The 19,355-nt window shown below is 43.9% G+C and overlaps 2 protein-coding genes and 1 pseudogene across 8 annotated transcripts in view; 2 read left to right on the top strand and 1 right to left on the bottom strand.

The window, feature by feature from the left end:
• LOC134483495 (uncharacterized) overlaps positions 1–15,220 on the bottom strand; it is a 42,623-nt gene extending 27,403 nt beyond the window's left edge. For 5 of the 6 annotated variants that reach the window (XM_087596452.1, XM_087596454.1, XM_087596451.1 and 2 more), the window contains exon 1: positions 15,176–15,220. The gene's annotated coding sequence lies outside the window, so the exon portion shown is untranslated. Of the gene's footprint in view, positions 1–11,695; positions 12,103–15,175 lie in introns of those variants that run through there. The other variant, XR_015643911.1, reaches the window with a different exon arrangement.
• On the top strand, positions 661–4,395 carry LOC147999152 (disks large homolog 5-like). The gene is made up of 4 exons (XM_087596464.1): positions 661–989; positions 2,240–2,383; positions 3,016–3,178; positions 3,893–4,395. The coding sequence occupies exons 1-4, from the start codon at positions 778–780 to the stop codon at positions 3,920–3,922; spliced, it is 549 nt and encodes a 182-aa protein (XP_087452590.1). The 5' UTR covers positions 661–777; the 3' UTR covers positions 3,923–4,395.
• On the top strand, positions 14,482–19,194 carry LOC147999151 (DNA-directed RNA polymerase II subunit GRINL1A pseudogene; annotated as a pseudogene). Its single transcript, XR_015643889.1, has 2 exons — positions 14,482–16,209; positions 17,678–19,194. The product of XR_015643889.1 is annotated as a DNA-directed RNA polymerase II subunit GRINL1A pseudogene (transcript).
• The last annotated feature ends 161 nt before the right edge of the window (positions 19,195–19,355 follow it).

The following is a 19,355-nucleotide window of genomic DNA, read 5'->3' as shown; positions in this document are numbered from 1 at the left end:
TATTATTGGGTGAACTTCTAGTCTTTACTTTTACAGTGCATTCGGTATGTTAAATTGATATAATAACACCATAAGTAGTCATGGAGGGTATAACTTTTCTGAATTAAACAGGGCATCAATGTACTTCACTTTCATTGCTTCTTTAAATTCAGTGACTATCTGACAGTAGTCAGAGGGAGAGAATTGTGCTCCTGGCCATGACCTTATATTCTTAGAACTCCTCTGACTACCTCTGGCTGACGGGGCCAATCTTACCTACATACAAGAGGTTCTGTGTGGCAGATATTTTTCTACAGTAGCCAAACTATATGGGGCAGGTAGAGAGAAAGCCTGTAACCTACTGGCACTTCTGGGGCATTTGTCATTTCAGTAGGGGGAATTAATAAGTCTGTTGACCATGTCCTCCCCCTACATGACTTTTTAATGCAAAGTTATTGGACGAGAGTAACAGTGTAGGATATCTGAGTATCCCTGATCAATCAAGTCATTGTGGATGCTGAATTGATGATCTGACTTCTGAAACCAGAGGGGTGAGGGTCCTGAAACCAGGTTGTAGCCTGCGTACCTGATAATAATCCTGGAGAAGGCATCTCTCTGGTACTTGTAAGCCTGTGTGGGCGGGCATAGGGAACACCTGGCTGCTTATATCTCTTGGTCTCTATATAGTAGTGGGGGAACTGTGATCCACTTAGGACGCCTCTTACGCAGACCAAACTCCTTGCAGTGACACTGGCTTCCAAGAATGTTCTCCTGTTTGGACCTCACTGTGGTCTGTGTATGCTCTATGCATTTGCCCCATGCGGGTTCACTTTTGTTCTTCTACCTACAGAGGCCTGCAGACAGACGTCATCCCCTGAAAATATCCTAAACAAGGTGCAGGCCAACGAGGAAGAGGAGAGGCTGAAAAGAGAACTGGAGCTAACTACCAAGGAGAGAAATGAGCTGACAGAACGCCTCCTTTATGTGACAGGTGGATCCATGAGCAAGAGGTATGCATTGCTCCAAACAAACGACCTTGTTCTAAACCTCATCTCCCATAGAGAGGAGATTCAGAACCTGACCCTTACTGAGGAGTGAGTTTGGAAATGGACTCTCTGATTCTGCCTGTTGAAAATCTGAACTTGTGATCTGAGTGAAGAATTCAGGGATAAAGTCACTGGAGCATGAGTTCCCAGTGTACAATTGGAAATCCCTTGACAGGTGGCAGCTTTGCAAGGTTCTAGGTGCTGTGAGTTTGTGGAGAGTGTTTGTACTTGCTAGGAAGGTGACTGAACGCTATCATCTCATGGCAGCACCCTTAGGTAACAGGTCCCACATTGTTGATCTCCATGCTTAACTAGAAGGCCTGAGGCTCAGGCCTGTTCCTTCTTGTCTGTGTGCCTTAAACACTGAGACAGTAATGGTGCATACATTTCTACTGATTCTCATTGTGCTCTTTCCATATTTGTCTCTCTTTCTCATTCTCTGAGTCTGTTTACTTTTCTTTTCTTGTGGGTGTGTCCCAGTTTGTGTGTCTGTGTGTGCACAGGTCTGCATGCATATGCACAACTTTTATATGTTTCTATGTCCCTGCACACTTGGAATTTAGGGGTCTGTTTTTTGACCTCAGGATATACCTGTATAATAGTTTCATGGAGGTGTAAGTGCTTTATTTTGGAAGCCCCACTTTCAACAATACAGTTCTTTGCCTGTATGGTCACATTTGTCTATACATTTGTATGCCTTGGGGAGATTATAAGTTTGTGGCAATATCTGGTCTCATCTCCAGAATTATGTGTACTGTCTGCCTCTAGAATATTAGTTATTCGGCTTGTAGCATTCCACTTGTCAAAACAGGAAAAATGAAATCAGAGGTTTCTGGGTGTTTGTGTGTGTGTGTGTGTGTGTGTGTGTGTGTGTGTGTGTGTGTGTGTGTTTGTGTGTGTGTGTGTGTGTGTGTGTGTGTGTGTGTGTGTGTGTGTGGTTGGGTAAGCTCTGTGGCCTAGGCTCTTGACAGCATAACAGGTTTGAATGCAGATCCAGCCCTCCTGATTGAAAAAAGTGAGCCAGGGAACCCTTTATCTGGGTGCTTAGATTCTGTTGTCCTGGGCACACAATTCCAAGTTTCTGAAGCTGAAGAAGATCCAAATATGTAGAATTCAGAAAGTGTCCTTCCAGGGCTGGGGTAGTACAGGACACAGCCTGAGTTCATATAATCCTAGACCTCGATGTTCATTGGGTTCTATCTTCCTGGGGCCAGCCCCTACTTCAGGCCAAATCCATTTTATGAAAACTTGAAGATAAAGGAGAAAGAGGTCATGTCATTACTGCACAACTTAGACACAAAGAACATTGAACATCGTGAGAAATTTCAGGAGCTCAAGAAGGAGATTAACTTCTATCGGTAAGTACTGGTCAGGAGGGCCCCTCACTTGTGGAATGGCCATTGCTGCCTCTCTTTGTTCTGGACCGGAGGGTCTGCAGCTCTGGGCCCATCTCTTCTGCTGTTTAAATATCACTGTGCCGTGGGTCTTTTGGACTCAGTTTCAGTTCCATAAGAGACTGTGACTCATCACCACAGTGTCTATGCATCTTTAGAAGGCTCTGGATAGAACTACACTGATTCAGGCATCAGAGTGTTATTAGGCCAACCTGTGGCTCTGGGGTCATACCAGGTTTAACAAAGCTCAATGTGTGGACCACATGGTTAGCATGACCTCCCTTGGTTCTACTGTCCTCTTGTGGTTGTTTACTGCCTACTAATTGATGTTGCCCTGATGCATTGGGCTTTCATGGGTAGTTGTAGATCCCTTGTTCTTTTGGACAGACATGGACTCTTATTGGTGCTTGGGTCACAGAAACAATTTATTCTTCCCTGGATTGGCCGTTTGCTGTTTGTGCAGCAGCCTTACATGTATGGAGATGTATTCTATGAAGTCTTTATGGGTATCTGGGTCCTGGTGGACTTTGTGGGATTTGGCAGTTGGAATGGGAGGAAGAGGCTTCAGGATCTTACTATGCAGAGTGTGTTTCCAGCAACCTGCAGAGCCGGCTCCTGATGGACCAGGCATGTATGAAGAAGAAGTTGGTCACATTGAAGCAGGAGAGCAAGGAGTTACAGCGATACTTGTTTGAGTTGAACCCGAATGATGAAGACGAACAGGAGAAGGCCAGCAACCTCCAGACCCAGCAAAATGTGGTAGGAACAAGCAGCTGAGTCAGATTAACAATGTCTGATACCATTTGCCTATTGGATACATCTTTGCTTCCCCTATCACCTTTCTAATCTCCCCACACCCAGTCAGTCACCCACCTCATGTGATAGAGTTATTCATTGCTCTGTCTATGCACAAGTATTCTGGGATGTTAACCACTCTTCAGAAACTGAATTATGGGCAATTATACTTCTCTGCCCTTTTTGAAACTGCAGTCCAGAAATGGTGACAGAGGAATAACATATCACATGACTGCATCTCCCTATCACAGATTGGATGCTATGAAGAGTTTTGAACGAGTTCTTGGTCGTGTGACAAAGGTCATACAGGGGTCATGTGATGTTTGGAAGCACCTTGTAGGGATAAGAACCAAGTGCAAATGGCGAATGAGTCCTGGTCATTGGCTTTGATCTCAGTATCATGTGGCCTTCTCCTTTCTTCCTGCACCCCAATTAGGTCTCTCCCCATTTCCCCATTCTTGGTTTGCACTGGTAGAGTCTGAGGAGCAGCTTGTTCTCCCACAGTACTGTGAGGGTTGCTGGTGATGTTCCCAGCCTGCAGAGATATCAGCAATGATTTCAGTGAAAAGATCAGTGCTGTCTGTCCAATGAAGCTGTGGGGACAGAAGGCAGCAACTTGACAGCTGGTATGCGTGTCCCCACCAAATCAGTGTCTTAATAGCTGCCTTCTCCTCCCAGGTCTCAGAAACTGCAGGAGACATGGCATAGGACGGATCCCAGGAAGACAGCCCCCTGAGGAATGAGTTTCTCTCTCAGGAGTTCCCTGTGACGACAATCCTCACAGTCAAAACTTTTTGGGGGAATATTCTTCTTCTCCGATAATTTCCTCAATGTATAGAGACCCTAAATTTATGTATCCGTATGCCAGCCTCTCTCATTGAGGTATTTCTCCTTTCTCATACCGACAACACCATTTGAGAGACAACTGAGGGGACTGCCTTGACATCTCACGTCCTAGAGGAGAAACAGCACTACAACTGTGTTTCTAAATGTTCATTTAGAAAATGCTGTTAAGAAATGTTTTTGGTTATGATTTTCATTGAAGTTTTCTTTTTGTTATTTCATAGTTATATATTCTTGTTACTGTTTTTCATTTTTTATACCATTTTAGTTGTTCATTTTATGCCTGTTTTTTGTAAATTGTATTCCTTATGAATAAAAATTGATTTGTAACTCTTGACTCTTAAGACCATCTTATTCAAGGGTCCTTTCCCCTCCTGTAGACTTAGAACTGACAGCTGGATATGGATCTCTGCATGATCCAGTGAATTGAAAGCCACCAAGGGGTACACAGGGTGATAGTGTCTTTTGTGTGGATAATGTGACTTATTTTATGGACATACACTTTATGATGTAATCACTGCCATACTGTATCCATGCTGTCATGTGTTCTGCTCATCCTAGTCTATATCAGTCTACAACACACATTCCTTATTGACTGTGTGCACCAGATATTGAGTAACACACACTCATGCCTGTAGAGCTGCAGAAAAAATGACAACTTTCACAAAGGAATATAGAATAATCCTAATCGAGAACCATGTGCCTCAGTTTTTCTTACAATACAGCATTATTATTAAACCACAAAGATAATGACCATCAACGTCATTTTGGGAAATAGGTTTTTATAGGTGCTGTTTCACTTGATCATTCATATGCTGTGTTTTTTATTGTTGCTGATTATATTTATTTTTATCATTTAACTCAATGGATCTTTTTTTTTCAAATGTATGGATGTATGTATGCACTCCTCAGTGCATTTCCCTCATGATCCAAAAGAGGGAATAGCATTCCCCATTGTAGATGATTGTTAGGGACCATGTGGCTCTTCTGAGAGAGCAGCAGATGCTCTAACCTGTGAGCCATCACCACAGCCCCTGTAGGAAGCTTTTGTCCTTCCAGGGCATGTGGTGTACTAGGTGGACATGATCACCTTCAATTAAGGAGAGTGATCTCAGGAGATGTGTATGTATAGGTGGTTGAGCGGTGCCTGCTCAATGTGGTAGGCTGCTAGGCAACCAACTGAACCCCAGCCCTGCTCCCCCTGCATTCTTCGAGGCAGAGTTTCTATAGCCCAGGATGGTCTAGAATGTATCATCTACCTATGTCTTTTTTCCACTAATGCTAGGGTGAGGAGCATATGTCCTCCACACCCTTCTTTCCAAACAATGAACATGCTCATGGTCTGATTATCACATGGCCATGAGGGAGGTAAATAACACTCAGCCAAAACAGAGGCGCATTGCCACAGTCACACAGACAGCCTGGACAGATCTGACACGATCAGCACCAGGTTTGACTGCCACTACTTGAAGCAAGGTCCTCCAGTGTTAGGACAACCATTCAAACAGCAAAGAATGAACCTGTTCCCAGCATCCGAGGAGTGGGAGACCCAGAAACCCATGTGTCAATGTGGCCATTTGGAAAATGGAAGTGGGGAGGCAGGGAAGCAGCCAGAACTGGACACAGTTGCAGGGACCCAGGCAAAGAGGGAATATTGGGGCAGAGTCCATGAGATGTCAGTAGGCAACAGGCCAGCTGGGACTAGTGTGGGTACAGGGCTTCTAGTGTGGGTGAGAGAGGAGCAAATGTAGCAATGGTCAGATTCTGATGCAGCATAAAGATGGGAAGGAGCTTAGACCATCTCAGTGTCGTATAGGGACATTATAGACACTGATGGGCAGTGTGGGGATTGCAGGGTCCCTTATAGTGGTCTCTGCAGGTGTCAGGACTCTGTCAGACCTATGACTATCAGGCAGGCTCTGAGTGCAAGTGAGAGTCACGGGACAGGCCCTGTGTACAGCCTGGTTTGGGGACATTTCCAGGTGCCCCATGGACTGCAAAATAAAGGGAAAGGACACAGGGAAGCCAGCAGTTCCCATGCACAGGACATAAATACTTGTAGACCTTTCTAGAATTTCCATAGACCATCTGTCACTAGTCCTCACTATAGAAGACACCAGCATTCTGCCCTCTACTTCAACTTGATGAGACAGCTAGTCTAACTCCAGCAGTAAGGCCTCAGGGAAGACAGTAAGAACTCACAGGTGACCTCTTTTACTATTGAAACAGGCTCTTCCTATGGAGCCCAGAGTGACCATAGGGTCCTAATTCTCCTGCCTCACAGTGACTGTAAATTCAAATCTACCTTCAAGAGCAATTGATTCATAGCACAGGGGGGAAGATCAGATTAAGTCTATCTAAATGCCCCAGGGTGGTAGGATTACCAGGGTCCTAGTAAGTTTCTCCAGCCTTAATTACAACCTGAGTCAGTCCTGCTGTGTGGGATATCGCCTGCTGCCCAGTGATATCACAACTTGCAAGTCTTTGTCAAATATAAGCTGTTATGGGAATGAAGTAGCCACACAGTAAACACTGGTCTGGATACTCCTAGGTCAAGAAACCCCTGTTGGAAATGCCTTGGACCGCACCATTTTACATTCTGGATCCTTTTGGCTTTTTAGCAGATTTATAAATACAAAAAAGAAAAATGGGCATAGTAATTTAAGCCTATGATCCCAGTCATGGGAAACTGAGTCAGGGTGATGGAAGACTGTAAGTTCCAGGGCAACCTGTGTTTCAAGAAAAAAAAAAAAGGCATGGTGAAGATTCCACTCAAGTAGAAACCAAAAGGCTTTCACATGGGGCCTGCCATCCACTGGTCAGCACTCCCATCCTCACAGCCACAGGGAGACACTGGGGAACATTTCCCACTGTCTCTCCTTGGGATGCAGTCCACCCCATGATTCTATGTGAGGAATGCCCCAAAGGTTGCATCATGTGAGGGACCTAGATAGTTCCAGGATTGGGAGAATTCAGGAGTTTATAATTAGGGATGATCTACAGCTATGGCAAAGCCTTTTCCCTCCACATGGCAGCCCCAGGTTTGGCCCCAACAGTAAAAATAAAATCCCCCCAAAATAATGCCAACAAAAAATCACGAAGCCTAAACGTCTGACCAGTCTCCTCAAAAGTGCACAGGAACCTGACTCCACATTTAGGACCCACTATGGCCTCTGTGACCTGTGAGAAGGGATCTAATATGGGAATTAGTACAGTATGACTTATCCTTATGGATATCTTTGGTGACAATCACCACCTGACCCCTGAAAACCCATCTACCTGGGAGGCTCAGTACTCATGTCACCAAAAAAGCCCAGATCCTAGGGCCAGCATGGGCAGGAGGTGAAGAAAGTTTGTCTCTCGGGAACATCAGTTGCTGCTCCTGGCCTGACTCTATCCTCAGGAGACAATGTCGCCCAAGAAAGTGTGGGTGTCAATGGCTCTTCCCAGGCCAAGACTGGGATACTGCTTAAGTTCCACAATGCACAGCAGTGCTCACTCTAGAGCTAAATGTTCTACAGCTAAAAGGGGTGGGTGCTCTGCTGGCCACGCCCCTCCCCAGCAGTGTTTAGTGCACTCAGAGTGGTGCTTCAGATGTGAGGGACTTCTTGAGGCTACTCCCGTGGAGAACGGCAGATTCATCAGAACGGGGTACAGGGTGAGTTCAGAGCACAGCTGGGAGGAATTTAGGGGTGTCAAGCCATGACTAAGACCAGATCCTGTGCTGACAGGCAGTTGAGCTGGAGAACTGGCATCCAAAGTGTGACTACCTGAATTCCTCTTAGACCAAAAGCCCTGGATCTGAGCTACTTTGCTGCATTCTCCTGAGCAGGGTCCCAGACGCAGCTCAGAATCGGGGTTGTGCATGGACTTTGGTGCTGGCAGCAGGTGGCTTAGCCATAAAGTGCCGAGCTTTCCCATCTGTGCCCACTCAAACTCCTCTGTCTCATTTTAGGTGTGTTTGGTGTAGTTTTAGACAGGGTATCTTGTAGCAGCACAAACCTGCTTTAACCAACACTGTAAGGTAAAAGCAACCCTGAATTCAAGACCCTCCAACCCCTCTGTCCCAAGTCCTGGAATTAAGACCTCCAGCTGTCACCATTTTACTGCAGCATACGATCCATCTGTATTAGAGTGAGCTTTGGAAATACTGGAGCTCCGACTGTTCCTTAGAATTCAGGTTTCCTTAATTCTTAGCAGGAGTTTTGTGATGATGCTGATGAGAGAGTCAGGAGTTACACTGGGAGAGGTAACAGTCCTGGCAGCCCTGAGTGCTCAGTGAAAGTCAAGACAGAAGCCTGCTGATTAGCACCTGAGTGAAAGTGGGAGGATTCAGAGTTCAAGAACAGACTCAGTTACATACCTAAGACCATATTGCAACATTTTTGTTTCATTTTTGGCTTGTTTTCTTTGAGACAAGGTGTTAATTTATAGCCCTGGCTGTCCTGGAACTCACAATGCCTCTACCTCCCAACGGATGGAATTAAAGGCATGTGCCAACATGCACTACCACTAATTAATTTTTAATTAAACATGCTGGCACAATCCAGTAATCCCAGTGCTTAAGAGGCCGAGGCAGGCAGATATCTGGCTTCCTGACAAGTCTGATCTACAGAGAGCCTGTCAGAATAGCCAGGGCCAAACAGAGAAACCCTGTCTCAAAAAACAAACAACAAAATGAATTTGTTTTAAAGAAGAGAGGAACTATTTAACAGAATTAGAGGCAGGGAACCAAAAGGTAATGGGAAGTGCAGAGTCTAGCTTCTGGGATGAAACTGGACACCCTGGGGTTAGGATGGGGATTCTCATCTTGGACTGGGAGACAGAGGGTGACTTCAGGCATGGAAGGCTCAGTCAGTCATTAGTCAGGATTCTCAATCAAGAGGGTGTTGTAAAATCCAAAATGTGTGAGCAGTGTTCTGCATGAGACTAGAAGAACCCGCCTACCCATATAAAACAGCCAATGAAGAGTAATCACAAGCATACGTCTGGAGGTCCACAAGAGGTTAACGTCCACCTTAGTGTGGATTATTCAGAGCACAGGTGGAGAGGAGTAGAAGAGCTGATGGTGGCTGAGGCAGGAGAGGAGTTCGGTTGTGAATTTGAGCCAGTAAAGGAGCTTGTAGGTCGGGCAGAGCAATGAGAGGTCTAACAGCATAGCTGTTGAGATCCTTCAGATTAATTTGTCTTAAGAGCCTCATGCCATAGCCAAGGACAGGAGTAGATCTGACTATTGGGTGGCTGGGCTCACATAGCCCAACAGGTTTGACCTTGCATCTGTGGGATTCCAAGTCTCTCCCTTTAGACACAGCCATGGAGAAGGTGTAGCAATGAAGGTGCAGATGGCTTTGCAATGCTTGGCTTATGGTGTTGAGTACTTCATGCTCCACAGGGCTAGGGAATGTCCTAGAAGCCAGGGAGGCTGAGCCATGATGAGGACAGGTCTCCAGGAGAGAGAAATGATAACCAAAGCCACTAAGAACTTCCTGAATCACAGTGTCTGTTAACCATATATTTTATTTACTTATTTTTATGGGCCTGAGTGTTTCACCTAATAAATGCTTGTGCACCATGTGGTATGTCTGGTGCCCATGAAGTCCAGAACGATTCCATTGAACTGCAATTACAGGCTAATAGGAGCCACCATGTGGGCACTGGGAACTGAACCCTGGTCTTCTGCTCTTAGCCACTAAACCAACCATCTCTTCAGCACCCCCCTCATTGTATTGTCATTAAGATTTAACCATTTGGCCTTCAGTATTTGAATTAATGAAGATGTGACAAGAGTTATAGTTACCATGATGGTTCAGGCATAGATAGGCAGGCATCTCATTGTATACAAATATAAAATCTTTCTTTCTTTCCTTCTTCCTTTCTTTATCTTTCTTTGTTTTACTCTTGGAAACAGGGTTTCTTTTGTGTAGCTGACCTGGAACTAGCTCTGTAGAGGGAGCTGGCCTAGAATTCACAGAGATCTGTCTGCCTCTGCCTCCCAAGTGTTAGGATCAAAGGCCTGTGCCACCACCACCACACATCCTTCTGTTTTAAAGGAAAAATGTAGCCCTACATGGCAGCACGAGTTTAGTCCCAGTATAGACATTTTTCTAGAGTTCCTGAAGGGCTTGCTGCCTTCCCCTTTAGGCCTGGCTAACATGAGAGCTCCACACCTATGGGGTTTGCTTTATAAGAGTCTGGAGGATGAGGGTCACAGGCTGATATATCTGTGTACAGCAAAGGATGCTTGGTGAAGGTCAAGTGGGTACAGATCAGCAGGTAAAGGCTCTGCCACCCAGCCTCATGGCCTCAGTTTGATCATCTGGTGAAAGTAGAGGACTGAGTCCACATTGTGTCCTCTGCTCTCCATGTGCATATCATGGCACAGGAACACCACAAACTACATAAAATGTAAAATGCTGAAATGCTGAGAGAAGAGGCCTATGGTAGGCACCTCCTACACCTGAGACTTCCAACCCGGAAAAGCAGGGGGTAGAGAGTGAGGATGCAGAGTGCACACAGGTCAGGACAAGGTTATGTTACTGAAGCCTGAATGAGTGGTGGGCAGGGTCAGGGGCACCATGAGGGACATCAGGAGCTTCTGCACTTTGTAGAATTACAGGGATCCATGTTTCACATGCCCATGATTTGCCCCCTACTGCAGGGAGAAGCCAACACCAGAAGCCTCCAGCTCCCAGCCCTGCTTTTGCCATGTAGGTTTAACCAGAAGAGCTTGGAAGTCCCTGGACCTGGAGTCTCAGGTGGTTGTGAGCCACCTGACCCTGGTGCTGGAGACTGAACTCAAGTCTTCTGCAAGAGCAGCAAAGACCCGTGCACTGCCTGGCCCAGCCAGGGCTGTGAAATGGTGTTTATTTTCATGCGGAACAAGCCCAACAACAGTTTAGGTCCCTAGAAGCCACATAAACCTGGATGCAGTAGTGTCTGTCATCCAGCCCTTCCCACAGGGAGATAGGAGCCTAAAGTGGACAGTCTCTAGGATTAGGGGGAAGGGCTAGCCTAGCAATCACAGCCATGGACGAGAGGTAGAAGGTGAGGACCTGTGCTCAGGTTGTCCCTGACCTTTGCACAGGCACATGAGCACCTGTACTCACAGAAACGCCATACAGACATAGGTGAGAAAAGAAATAAAAACAAACAATATTGAAAATACAATATACTGTGGCTGGAGGGAAGGCTCAGTGGTTAAGACCACTGACTGCTCTTCCAGGGGATCTGAGTTCAATTCCCAGCAACAACACTGTGTCTTATAACCATTTCTAATCTCATCTACTACCCTCTACTGTTGTGTCTGAAAACAGGGACAGTGTACTCACTCCTATGGACAAAATAAATAGTTTTTGTTTTAATCCTTTTCTAAAAAAAGAAACTCTTCTGTGACACATGATCATTGTGTGATTCCAGATGTCCCTAAGTCAGTACAGTCCTATTGCTACATGGTCCACCAGTTGTGTCAGCCTTGGTAGTAGAGTGGCACAGTTGAAAAGTTGCTGGTCACAGTGAACAGGCAGCCTAGAAAGCTCACCATGTGCAGAGAAGGCTGTGCTGTGTCCTAGTCCTCTACCCGACAATGCTACCTCATCCCTACGAATAGAGCAAAAAAGAACAGATGAGGAATCTTCCAGGTTTCTTTCCTCTTTGATTTCTTTATTAACCTAGCCCCTGTGCTACATGTAACCTTGTCACATCCTCTGTCCCATCCCTAAGCCCTCATACCTGTCAAATAAGACAGGGGTCTTGCTTTGGGGGGAAGCTCTGGTCCCTCTCTGTCCTAAGAGGCTCTGAGCCGTCCCTGAAAGAGAGTCCTCTGAGGATTGAGGGACGTCCATAGCCAGTGCTCTGACTTCCAGGAAGGTTTGAGGAAGGTGGTTCTCTTCTTGTGGTGCCTCTAGTAGGAGCAGCCCACACTTGGGCCCAGCTCCCACTGTCAGAAAAAGGCGGGTGGCTCTGGTCTTTGCACAGCTCTCCAGCTGAATGAACAGTGCATCTGTCCTCTCTCTCTTGCAGGAAGTCTCCAGTCTCTGGTGCAGGTGCTGTTCCCAAGACAAAGGAAAGGAAAGTGCTAAGTGAGTGTTCCCGGGATCCTTTAATACATTGTATGCATTGTCTTCATTAATTTTTATGTTTAATTTTTATTCCATGTGTATTGATCTCCTTGTAGGGGTGTGCATTCCAAAGCATGAGTGTTGAAGGTGGAGGAAAAGCCATGGGAGTCACTTTATCCTACCGTGTGGGGTCCCAGGCTCTGAACCGGGTTATTGAGCTTGGCTACAAAGAGCTTTCATACTGAATTTCCTGCTGGCTCTGATTTCAGGGAGAGCGTCTCATAGAGCCCAGATTGGCCAGTAAACTACTGATCATCCTGCCTCAAGTATTGCCATATAGTTCATGAAAGGGTTGAGTTATTGACACGAGGAACTGGGGATGGGCAGAGGTGCATGACTGAGGCTATCTCTGCTCAGTGGCATGCCTTTGGGGACTGATAGTTTTCATCACTGAGATGTCATTTGACTGCAGTGCTCCTCTGGAGAGAAGGAGTCTCTTTTGCCAGGGCATCAGGCTCTCTAGACAGGCCTGGAAGGTGGAGGTCTAGAGGCCAGGCCTGCATTCCTCTTCAGAAGCTGCATTTACCACTCTGGACAGTGCTATAGCACAGGGTCACATATCCAGTTCTACCCTGAGACCTGCTGATAAAGAATGTTTATCCTGGGACAATGTCTATCATCGGTTCAAGGTGTGGCCCAACCAAATTATTATAAAGGATGATAGTGGTTGGTTGAAAAAGGCAGTAACTTTCTATGAACCATATATTAAGTCTTTATGTATACTAAAATTAACAATGGAAACAACAGTGGTAGGAGAGGAAGCTAGAGGACAACTGCTGAAAATGCTTGCTTTTGAAAATGCTAATGAAGAGTACAGGAGAGCATTATTACCTAGAAAGGAAACTGGGGATATTAATGCTTATATGAAGGCATGGAAGAGGATATCTTTTCTGAAAATGGTAAGGTGCATTTTTGGCACGTATTGATCCAGATAGAGTTATTAAATTATACATTGAAATACTCTTGAATATCCTATACGCACTTTAGCTCAAGATGACTTGCCTTTAGAATGGATATATATTAAATTTAACTTTAACAAAACATTAACAACATATGAGGAACAAATTTCTTTAATTATTCAGCAAGGCATACAAACACCTGTTACACTCTGGGGATATGATTGTGTTGCTTTTGTTTTCTCATTAAGCAAAAATAAAGTGGAATATTTAATGCAGACGTCTGAAGTTTCTCAATTAGCCATGATTTCTTACACTAGAAATACTGAATTTCATTTTCCCCATAGTAAATTCTGGGATTGCTTAAGAAAACAAAAAAAAATTGTGATAAATACACTAATTTCTGTTGATCCCTTACCATCTGCCGTTACTGTGTTTACAGATGGCTCTAAGACCAAAGAACTAAGACAGATGGCTTATTGGACCAAAGATAAATTTGGGGACAAGAATCTTCTTTTGGGTCAGTACAACAAAATGAAGTATTAGCAGTAATTAATGTATTGCTGGATTTTACTCATGATGTAAAAATATTAAGGCCGAGTCAGCTTATGTTGTAGGAGTAGTACAGAATATTGTAACTGCTGTTGTTTCTATATCTAAGCCTATATTAAATGTTATTCTCACATATTAAAGGACTATTGTTATTCTAAAACTCTAGAATATTTATTACACATATTAGATCACATTCAAGATTGCCAGCATCTTTAACACATGGCAATCATATGGTAGATCAATTAGTGGCATTTGCTACCCCAGAAGAAAACAGTCATAATCATGCCAATACAGGATATTTGCATATTAAATATAAGGTTCCCTATTCTGAAGCCAAACAAATTATTGCTAATTGTGGTATTTGTGAGCCTTCACTTATAAAATGTATTCCATCTGAAATTAATCCCAGAAGAATGCAACCTAATACATCGTGGCAGATGGATGGAACCCATATTTCTGAGTTTGGTCGCCTTTCATATATACATGTAAGCATAGATAATTTTTCAATATTTGTATGGGCTACACCATTGCCAGGAGTACACACTGCTCATGTTATACAGCATCTATTGGAAACTTCTGCTGTTATGGGACCACCTTCTAAAATTAAAACTGATTATGGACCAACATATATTTCTTATCAATTTAAACAATTTTGTCGGCTCTTCCGGGAAAATGGCGACTCCTGCACGTTCTCCAGAGTTGCTGCTGTCCAAGGAGCCTGCGACCTCCATGGGCCCTGCTGGGGAACCCTGCCTGCGGGGCCAGCCTCAGCCCATGCACAATGTGCTCCCTGCCCTGAGGCTTCGAGCCCCCAGTTCCTGAGGACATGGGGCAGCAGAGTTTGGCAGAGCTGCGGGAGAGGTTGAGGCGCCAGGAGAGACTTTTGCGCAAAGAAAAATTCATTTGCAAATTGCCCGACAAAGGTAAAAAGATCTCAGACACCACTGCCAAACTGAAAGCTGCCATTTCAGAAAGTGAAGAGGTCAGAGGGAGAACTGAACTACTTCATCCTGTTAGTGTTGACTGTAAGCTAAGGCATAAAGCAAACACAAGAGTTGATACCGACATAGACAAGGCCCAGAATTCTGACCTGATGCTTGATACTTCATCATTAGTTCCTGAATGTTCGTCAGTAGACATTGAATCATCTAAAACAACCTCAGAAACTCAGGGACCTACACAGCTCACTCACAAAGGCAATGAAGAGACTTTGGAGACTGGCTGCACAGTGAGTACCAGCCCGTCTGTCAGCATCACAGCCCAGGCTCCCCCATCTGAAGTTAATGAACATCTCCCCCAGCATTCAAGTCAAGCGGAAGAGGTTTCCAGCAGCGTCGACAGTCTGTTTATCACTAAATTGCAAAAGATCACAACTGCAGACCAGACTGAACCCTCAGAAGAAAACACCAGCACTGAGAACTTTCCAGAACTGCAGAGTGAGACTCCTAAGAAGCCTCATTACATGACAGTGCTAGAAATGCGAGCTAGAAACCCAGTGCCCCCTCCTCATAAGTTTAAGACCAATGTGTTACCCACACAACAGAGTGACTCACCAAATCATTGTCAGAGGGCTCAGTCTCCTGCTTCCTCAGAAGAGCAGCGACGCAGGGCTGGGCAGCATCTTGATGATGTCACAGCAGCTCGCCTTCTTCTGCTCCACCCCCTGCCTGCACAGCTGCTCTCCATAGAAGAGTCGCTGGCTCTGCAGAAAGAGCACAAGCAGAATTATGAGGAGATGCGGGCAAAGCTCGCAGCACAGAAACTAGCTGAGAGACTGAATATTACAATGCAGAGCTACAATCCAGAAGGGGAGTCTTCAGGGAGATACCGAGAAGTGAGGGATGAAGATGATGCCCAGTCCTCGGACGAATGCTGAAAATGACTGAAAATGAGCACTGGGAGATCCTGGGAGTTGACTGTTGAGCTTATATTGTCTCATCCAACTTCCTAACAAGTACCAAGACAGTGTCAGACCTTGTTGAGGGACATCAGTTTAAGTTACACAAAGGTAGCTACAAAATAAGAACCCAGTTTGTCTTTCAGAAGATGATCTTCACATGCTTGAACAGTTCAATATTTGAACATTGTGTTTGGCCGTATTGTGTTACAGTTTTGCAGTATATTGTGCATTGGTCTGATATTTTAGTGTGAGTAGAACACACGTTTTCTTTAAGATATCTGCTTTTTCCTTCTTCGTATTCTTATCAGATAGCACTGCTTGCACCCCTTCTGGTGAAATACTTTGTTATTCCAGGCACCTAAAGTGAATTAGGAAGGCCTGGTCCCCTCACTCAAGAAATTAGGGGAGCAGTCTAAAGAATGGTACGCATGCTTGCATGGACAGGTTCCTGAGACGCTGGATATGAAATGCCGCACACAACACTCGGGAACCACCACCACTGTGTCTGCTGCTCTGTCCTCTCTTGGGGCGACTGCTGTCACCTGTGATGAGGTTAAGGAGCACTTGGAAGAAGTGCTGGGTGGGGAGGGTCTTCTGACCCGGTATGGGGAGCTGCTCCTGGCTGCCCTAGGCTTGAACTCATTGCCATCTGGGATGATAGGTCCCTGTACAGGACACTCGTGCTTGGTAAGGAAACCGGTGTTTTTCTAAGAGTTACAGTTGAATTGTCAGTATATTGCTTTTTTTCCTTGTTAAACCCACAGAGGTGTTTACAGGCTGCAGAAACCTCAGTCCTGTATGTGCACATTTGTGCTGTTTAAAATGATTATATGATCATTTCCAGCAAAGATAACAACGTTATCAAAAAGCCTTTGTCTATTATGTGGAACTTGTAAAGGAGAAATAAAATACCAATCAGAGCAAAAAAAAAAAAACCATTTTGTCAATGATATCATATTGTACATATTACTGGTATAGAATACCATCCACAAGGACAAGCTTTTGTTGAAAGAGTTCACCATACGCTGAAATGACAAATTATAAAATTAAAAAGGAGGAAAAGAGATGACCTTACACAGCCTGAATGGAGTTGGCATACCAGTCCCAGAGTAATATTGGCATAAGCATTATTTTTTATTACTCTTCTTAATTTACCACAGAGTGAAGTTATATGAAGAGCAGATAGACACTTTATTGGACTTCTCCCTGAAGGCATGGAACAGACAATATGGATAAAAATTGCCCGAGATGCTGAATGACAGGAAGGGACATTACTGTATGCAGGGGAGAGTGTTTTGTCTCATTACAGGATGGGGGACAATTCTGGTTACCCGGGAGACGGATTCAAGCACAGAATGATAAGAACTGCTCCCTACCCTCAGAGGAATCCAGTTAAACCAGCTACATTTTCTCCTGATGGATGTTCTCCGGAGATGAAGAGGTGTCCTCCATTACTGAGGCCCTGGCTTCTCTTAGTGTGGACAAATGACAACGGAGAAGGATCGATGCAGTGACAACCCCATTACCTAGGTGAAGCGATTAAGCCCTGAAAGGAAAACTATGCTGTCTCCTACAGGAAAGTCCTTTACTGCTGAGCACGTATTGTTAGCAGTGTGTGCTTTACTCACGGTTTCTTCTGTTGCGGCCAATGCGAGTTATCAGGCTTATATTCCTTGTCCACCTTTATTTGAACCTGCTACTTGGCGGGGAAACAGATGTGGTTTTATACACCACCCCAAGCATTTTATCATCTCTTTGGAATAATTTGACCTTTTGAATAGACGTGATGGAGCTTTGTATAATTTTCCTTATGCTGGATTAAAGATGCCTTTGTGTTTAGGAAAGAGACCAGGCCTACAAATGGGTTATTAAAATTGGCGATTACCAGGAATAATTGTTACAGGCTCCAGGATTGACAGCTTGGTCTATAACCAAAATTGGAATAACATTACATTTGTTAGCATTTCAGTATATCCTATTTGTGCTTGGTTTACTTATGTAGGCTTAAAATATCTCCCATGCAATTGGAAATACTGCCCTGGCATGTTTGGAAAAATTATTGAAGATAAATGAATAAATTGGAGTCCTTATGGCCAATTATTAATACATGTTCAGAATGGAATGTTACCACTTGTGATTTGTCAAATGTTACCAGGATGAACTGAGAGGAGAATGAACGCCTTAATGGATGCTTGCTGACGGAATGTGGAGATGGAGGCCTTGCTGATAATCGACTGGCCTCTGTGGAAGATCCTACTGCGTTTCAAGCTCATTTGTGGAAGACTGTCACTGCATTAAAAGAAGATGTGCTTGCTAATGGAAGCTTTTCTGGGACACTCAATCTGCCTCTCAGTATAATTTTACAACATTTAAGAAAGACAAGGTTACTACTTGTATTCCTATGCCATATTTCTTTTTAATAGGTAGATTTAATTTTGCCAATGGATTTGCTTGTACTAACTGTCATTAGTATTCATGTATTAATTCATCTATTCCATTTAATATAAATCAATATTCTATTATGATATTCAGCAAAAAATATATGTATGAATGCCTGTTAATTTGAGACATCATTGGTCTCAAGATCCTCTTAATTATATGATTATTGAATTTTTTAATAATCTGCTGAGGAACAGTAAAAGAATTATTGGAGTTTGTAGCTACTATGTTAAGCCTTATTTCTGTTGCTACTTTGGCAGCCATTTCCAGCATAGCATTAAAAACATCTATTGACACAGAGCATTTTGTTGAAGACGGGCATAAAGATTCACATGAGTTATGGATAGAGCAAACTAAAACTGATACTAGACTTCAACATCAAGTAGATGTTTCAAAACAAACAGTAGAATGGTTGAGTCGAAAGATGTTATTTATTGAAAAATATGAGGATTTAAGATATGATTGAAATCTTACTACTTTTGTGTTAATAAATATATGGATAATGATACGGAACATGATTGGAAGTTAATTCAAGCCTATTTGGAAGGTAATGAAAGTGCTACAAAAGTAATTAATGCCTTGAAATACGATGCTCGAATGTCTTTTGGTAAACAGCTAGAAGATACTACCCCTATGGAAATAGCTAAATTATTGGCTGATCAATTGACAGGATTAGATCCCAAGGCTTGGCTTCAAAGGATATTCCATAGCTTGGGAGGAGCTAGTTTTGCCATAATCTTATGTACATTATGTATTATGTTGCTTTATTTTTACATGATTAAACCCCTACAAAGACTTTTGCTATGTTATGGAAAGTGTTTCTTTTAAAACAAAAGAAAAAAGAAGGAATTGTTAAGACATAGAGATGCAGCTCCCAGGCAGGGTCAAGAAAGGCCTGGTGACAGATACAAGTAGGGGCTGGAATTCCACCCTGGAGAAGAAAATGTTTTTCTCACTTGGCCTTAAGCTATATTCTGCTGTGTCCTGTTTCTGTGGAAATGGTTCTAACGCTCTCTCGGTAATGGTGAGTATATTTTGATTATAATAAGATAGGTAATTTGTTATATGAATATTTTGAGAAGAAGCCTTTGTTTATTCGTATTTCTTTGTTTAGTCTTCCCTCAGTTGTTCCTGGTATCCTGGGAATAATGATCTTATGGTATCTTGACAAAATGAAAATTGTTGTTATTCATATTCCCAGCTATATAGGGATTAATAAAGCTTGCAACTGTGTGCAGTTGTTCCTGCCTTTGCTGTGCACCCCCTGTGTCCTGGGGGTATACGACCCAACCCAAGGCCCCCAATTCACTAGACATTGACAGTGGGTCACCCCACAAAACACAGATGCTGGAGGATGATCCTGACCCACAATGAGCAGTGGGAACACCAGAGCC

This window comes from Rattus norvegicus, chromosome 19 (assembly GCF_021556685.1).
Source record: "Rattus norvegicus strain SHRSP/BbbUtx chromosome 19, alternate assembly SHRSP_T2T, whole genome shotgun sequence".
In the NCBI taxonomy this organism is placed as follows: Eukaryota; Metazoa; Chordata; class Mammalia; order Rodentia; family Muridae; genus Rattus; species Rattus norvegicus.
Note: the sequence above shows the minus strand (reverse complement) of the source record. Positions and strands in the feature narration are given on the sequence as shown.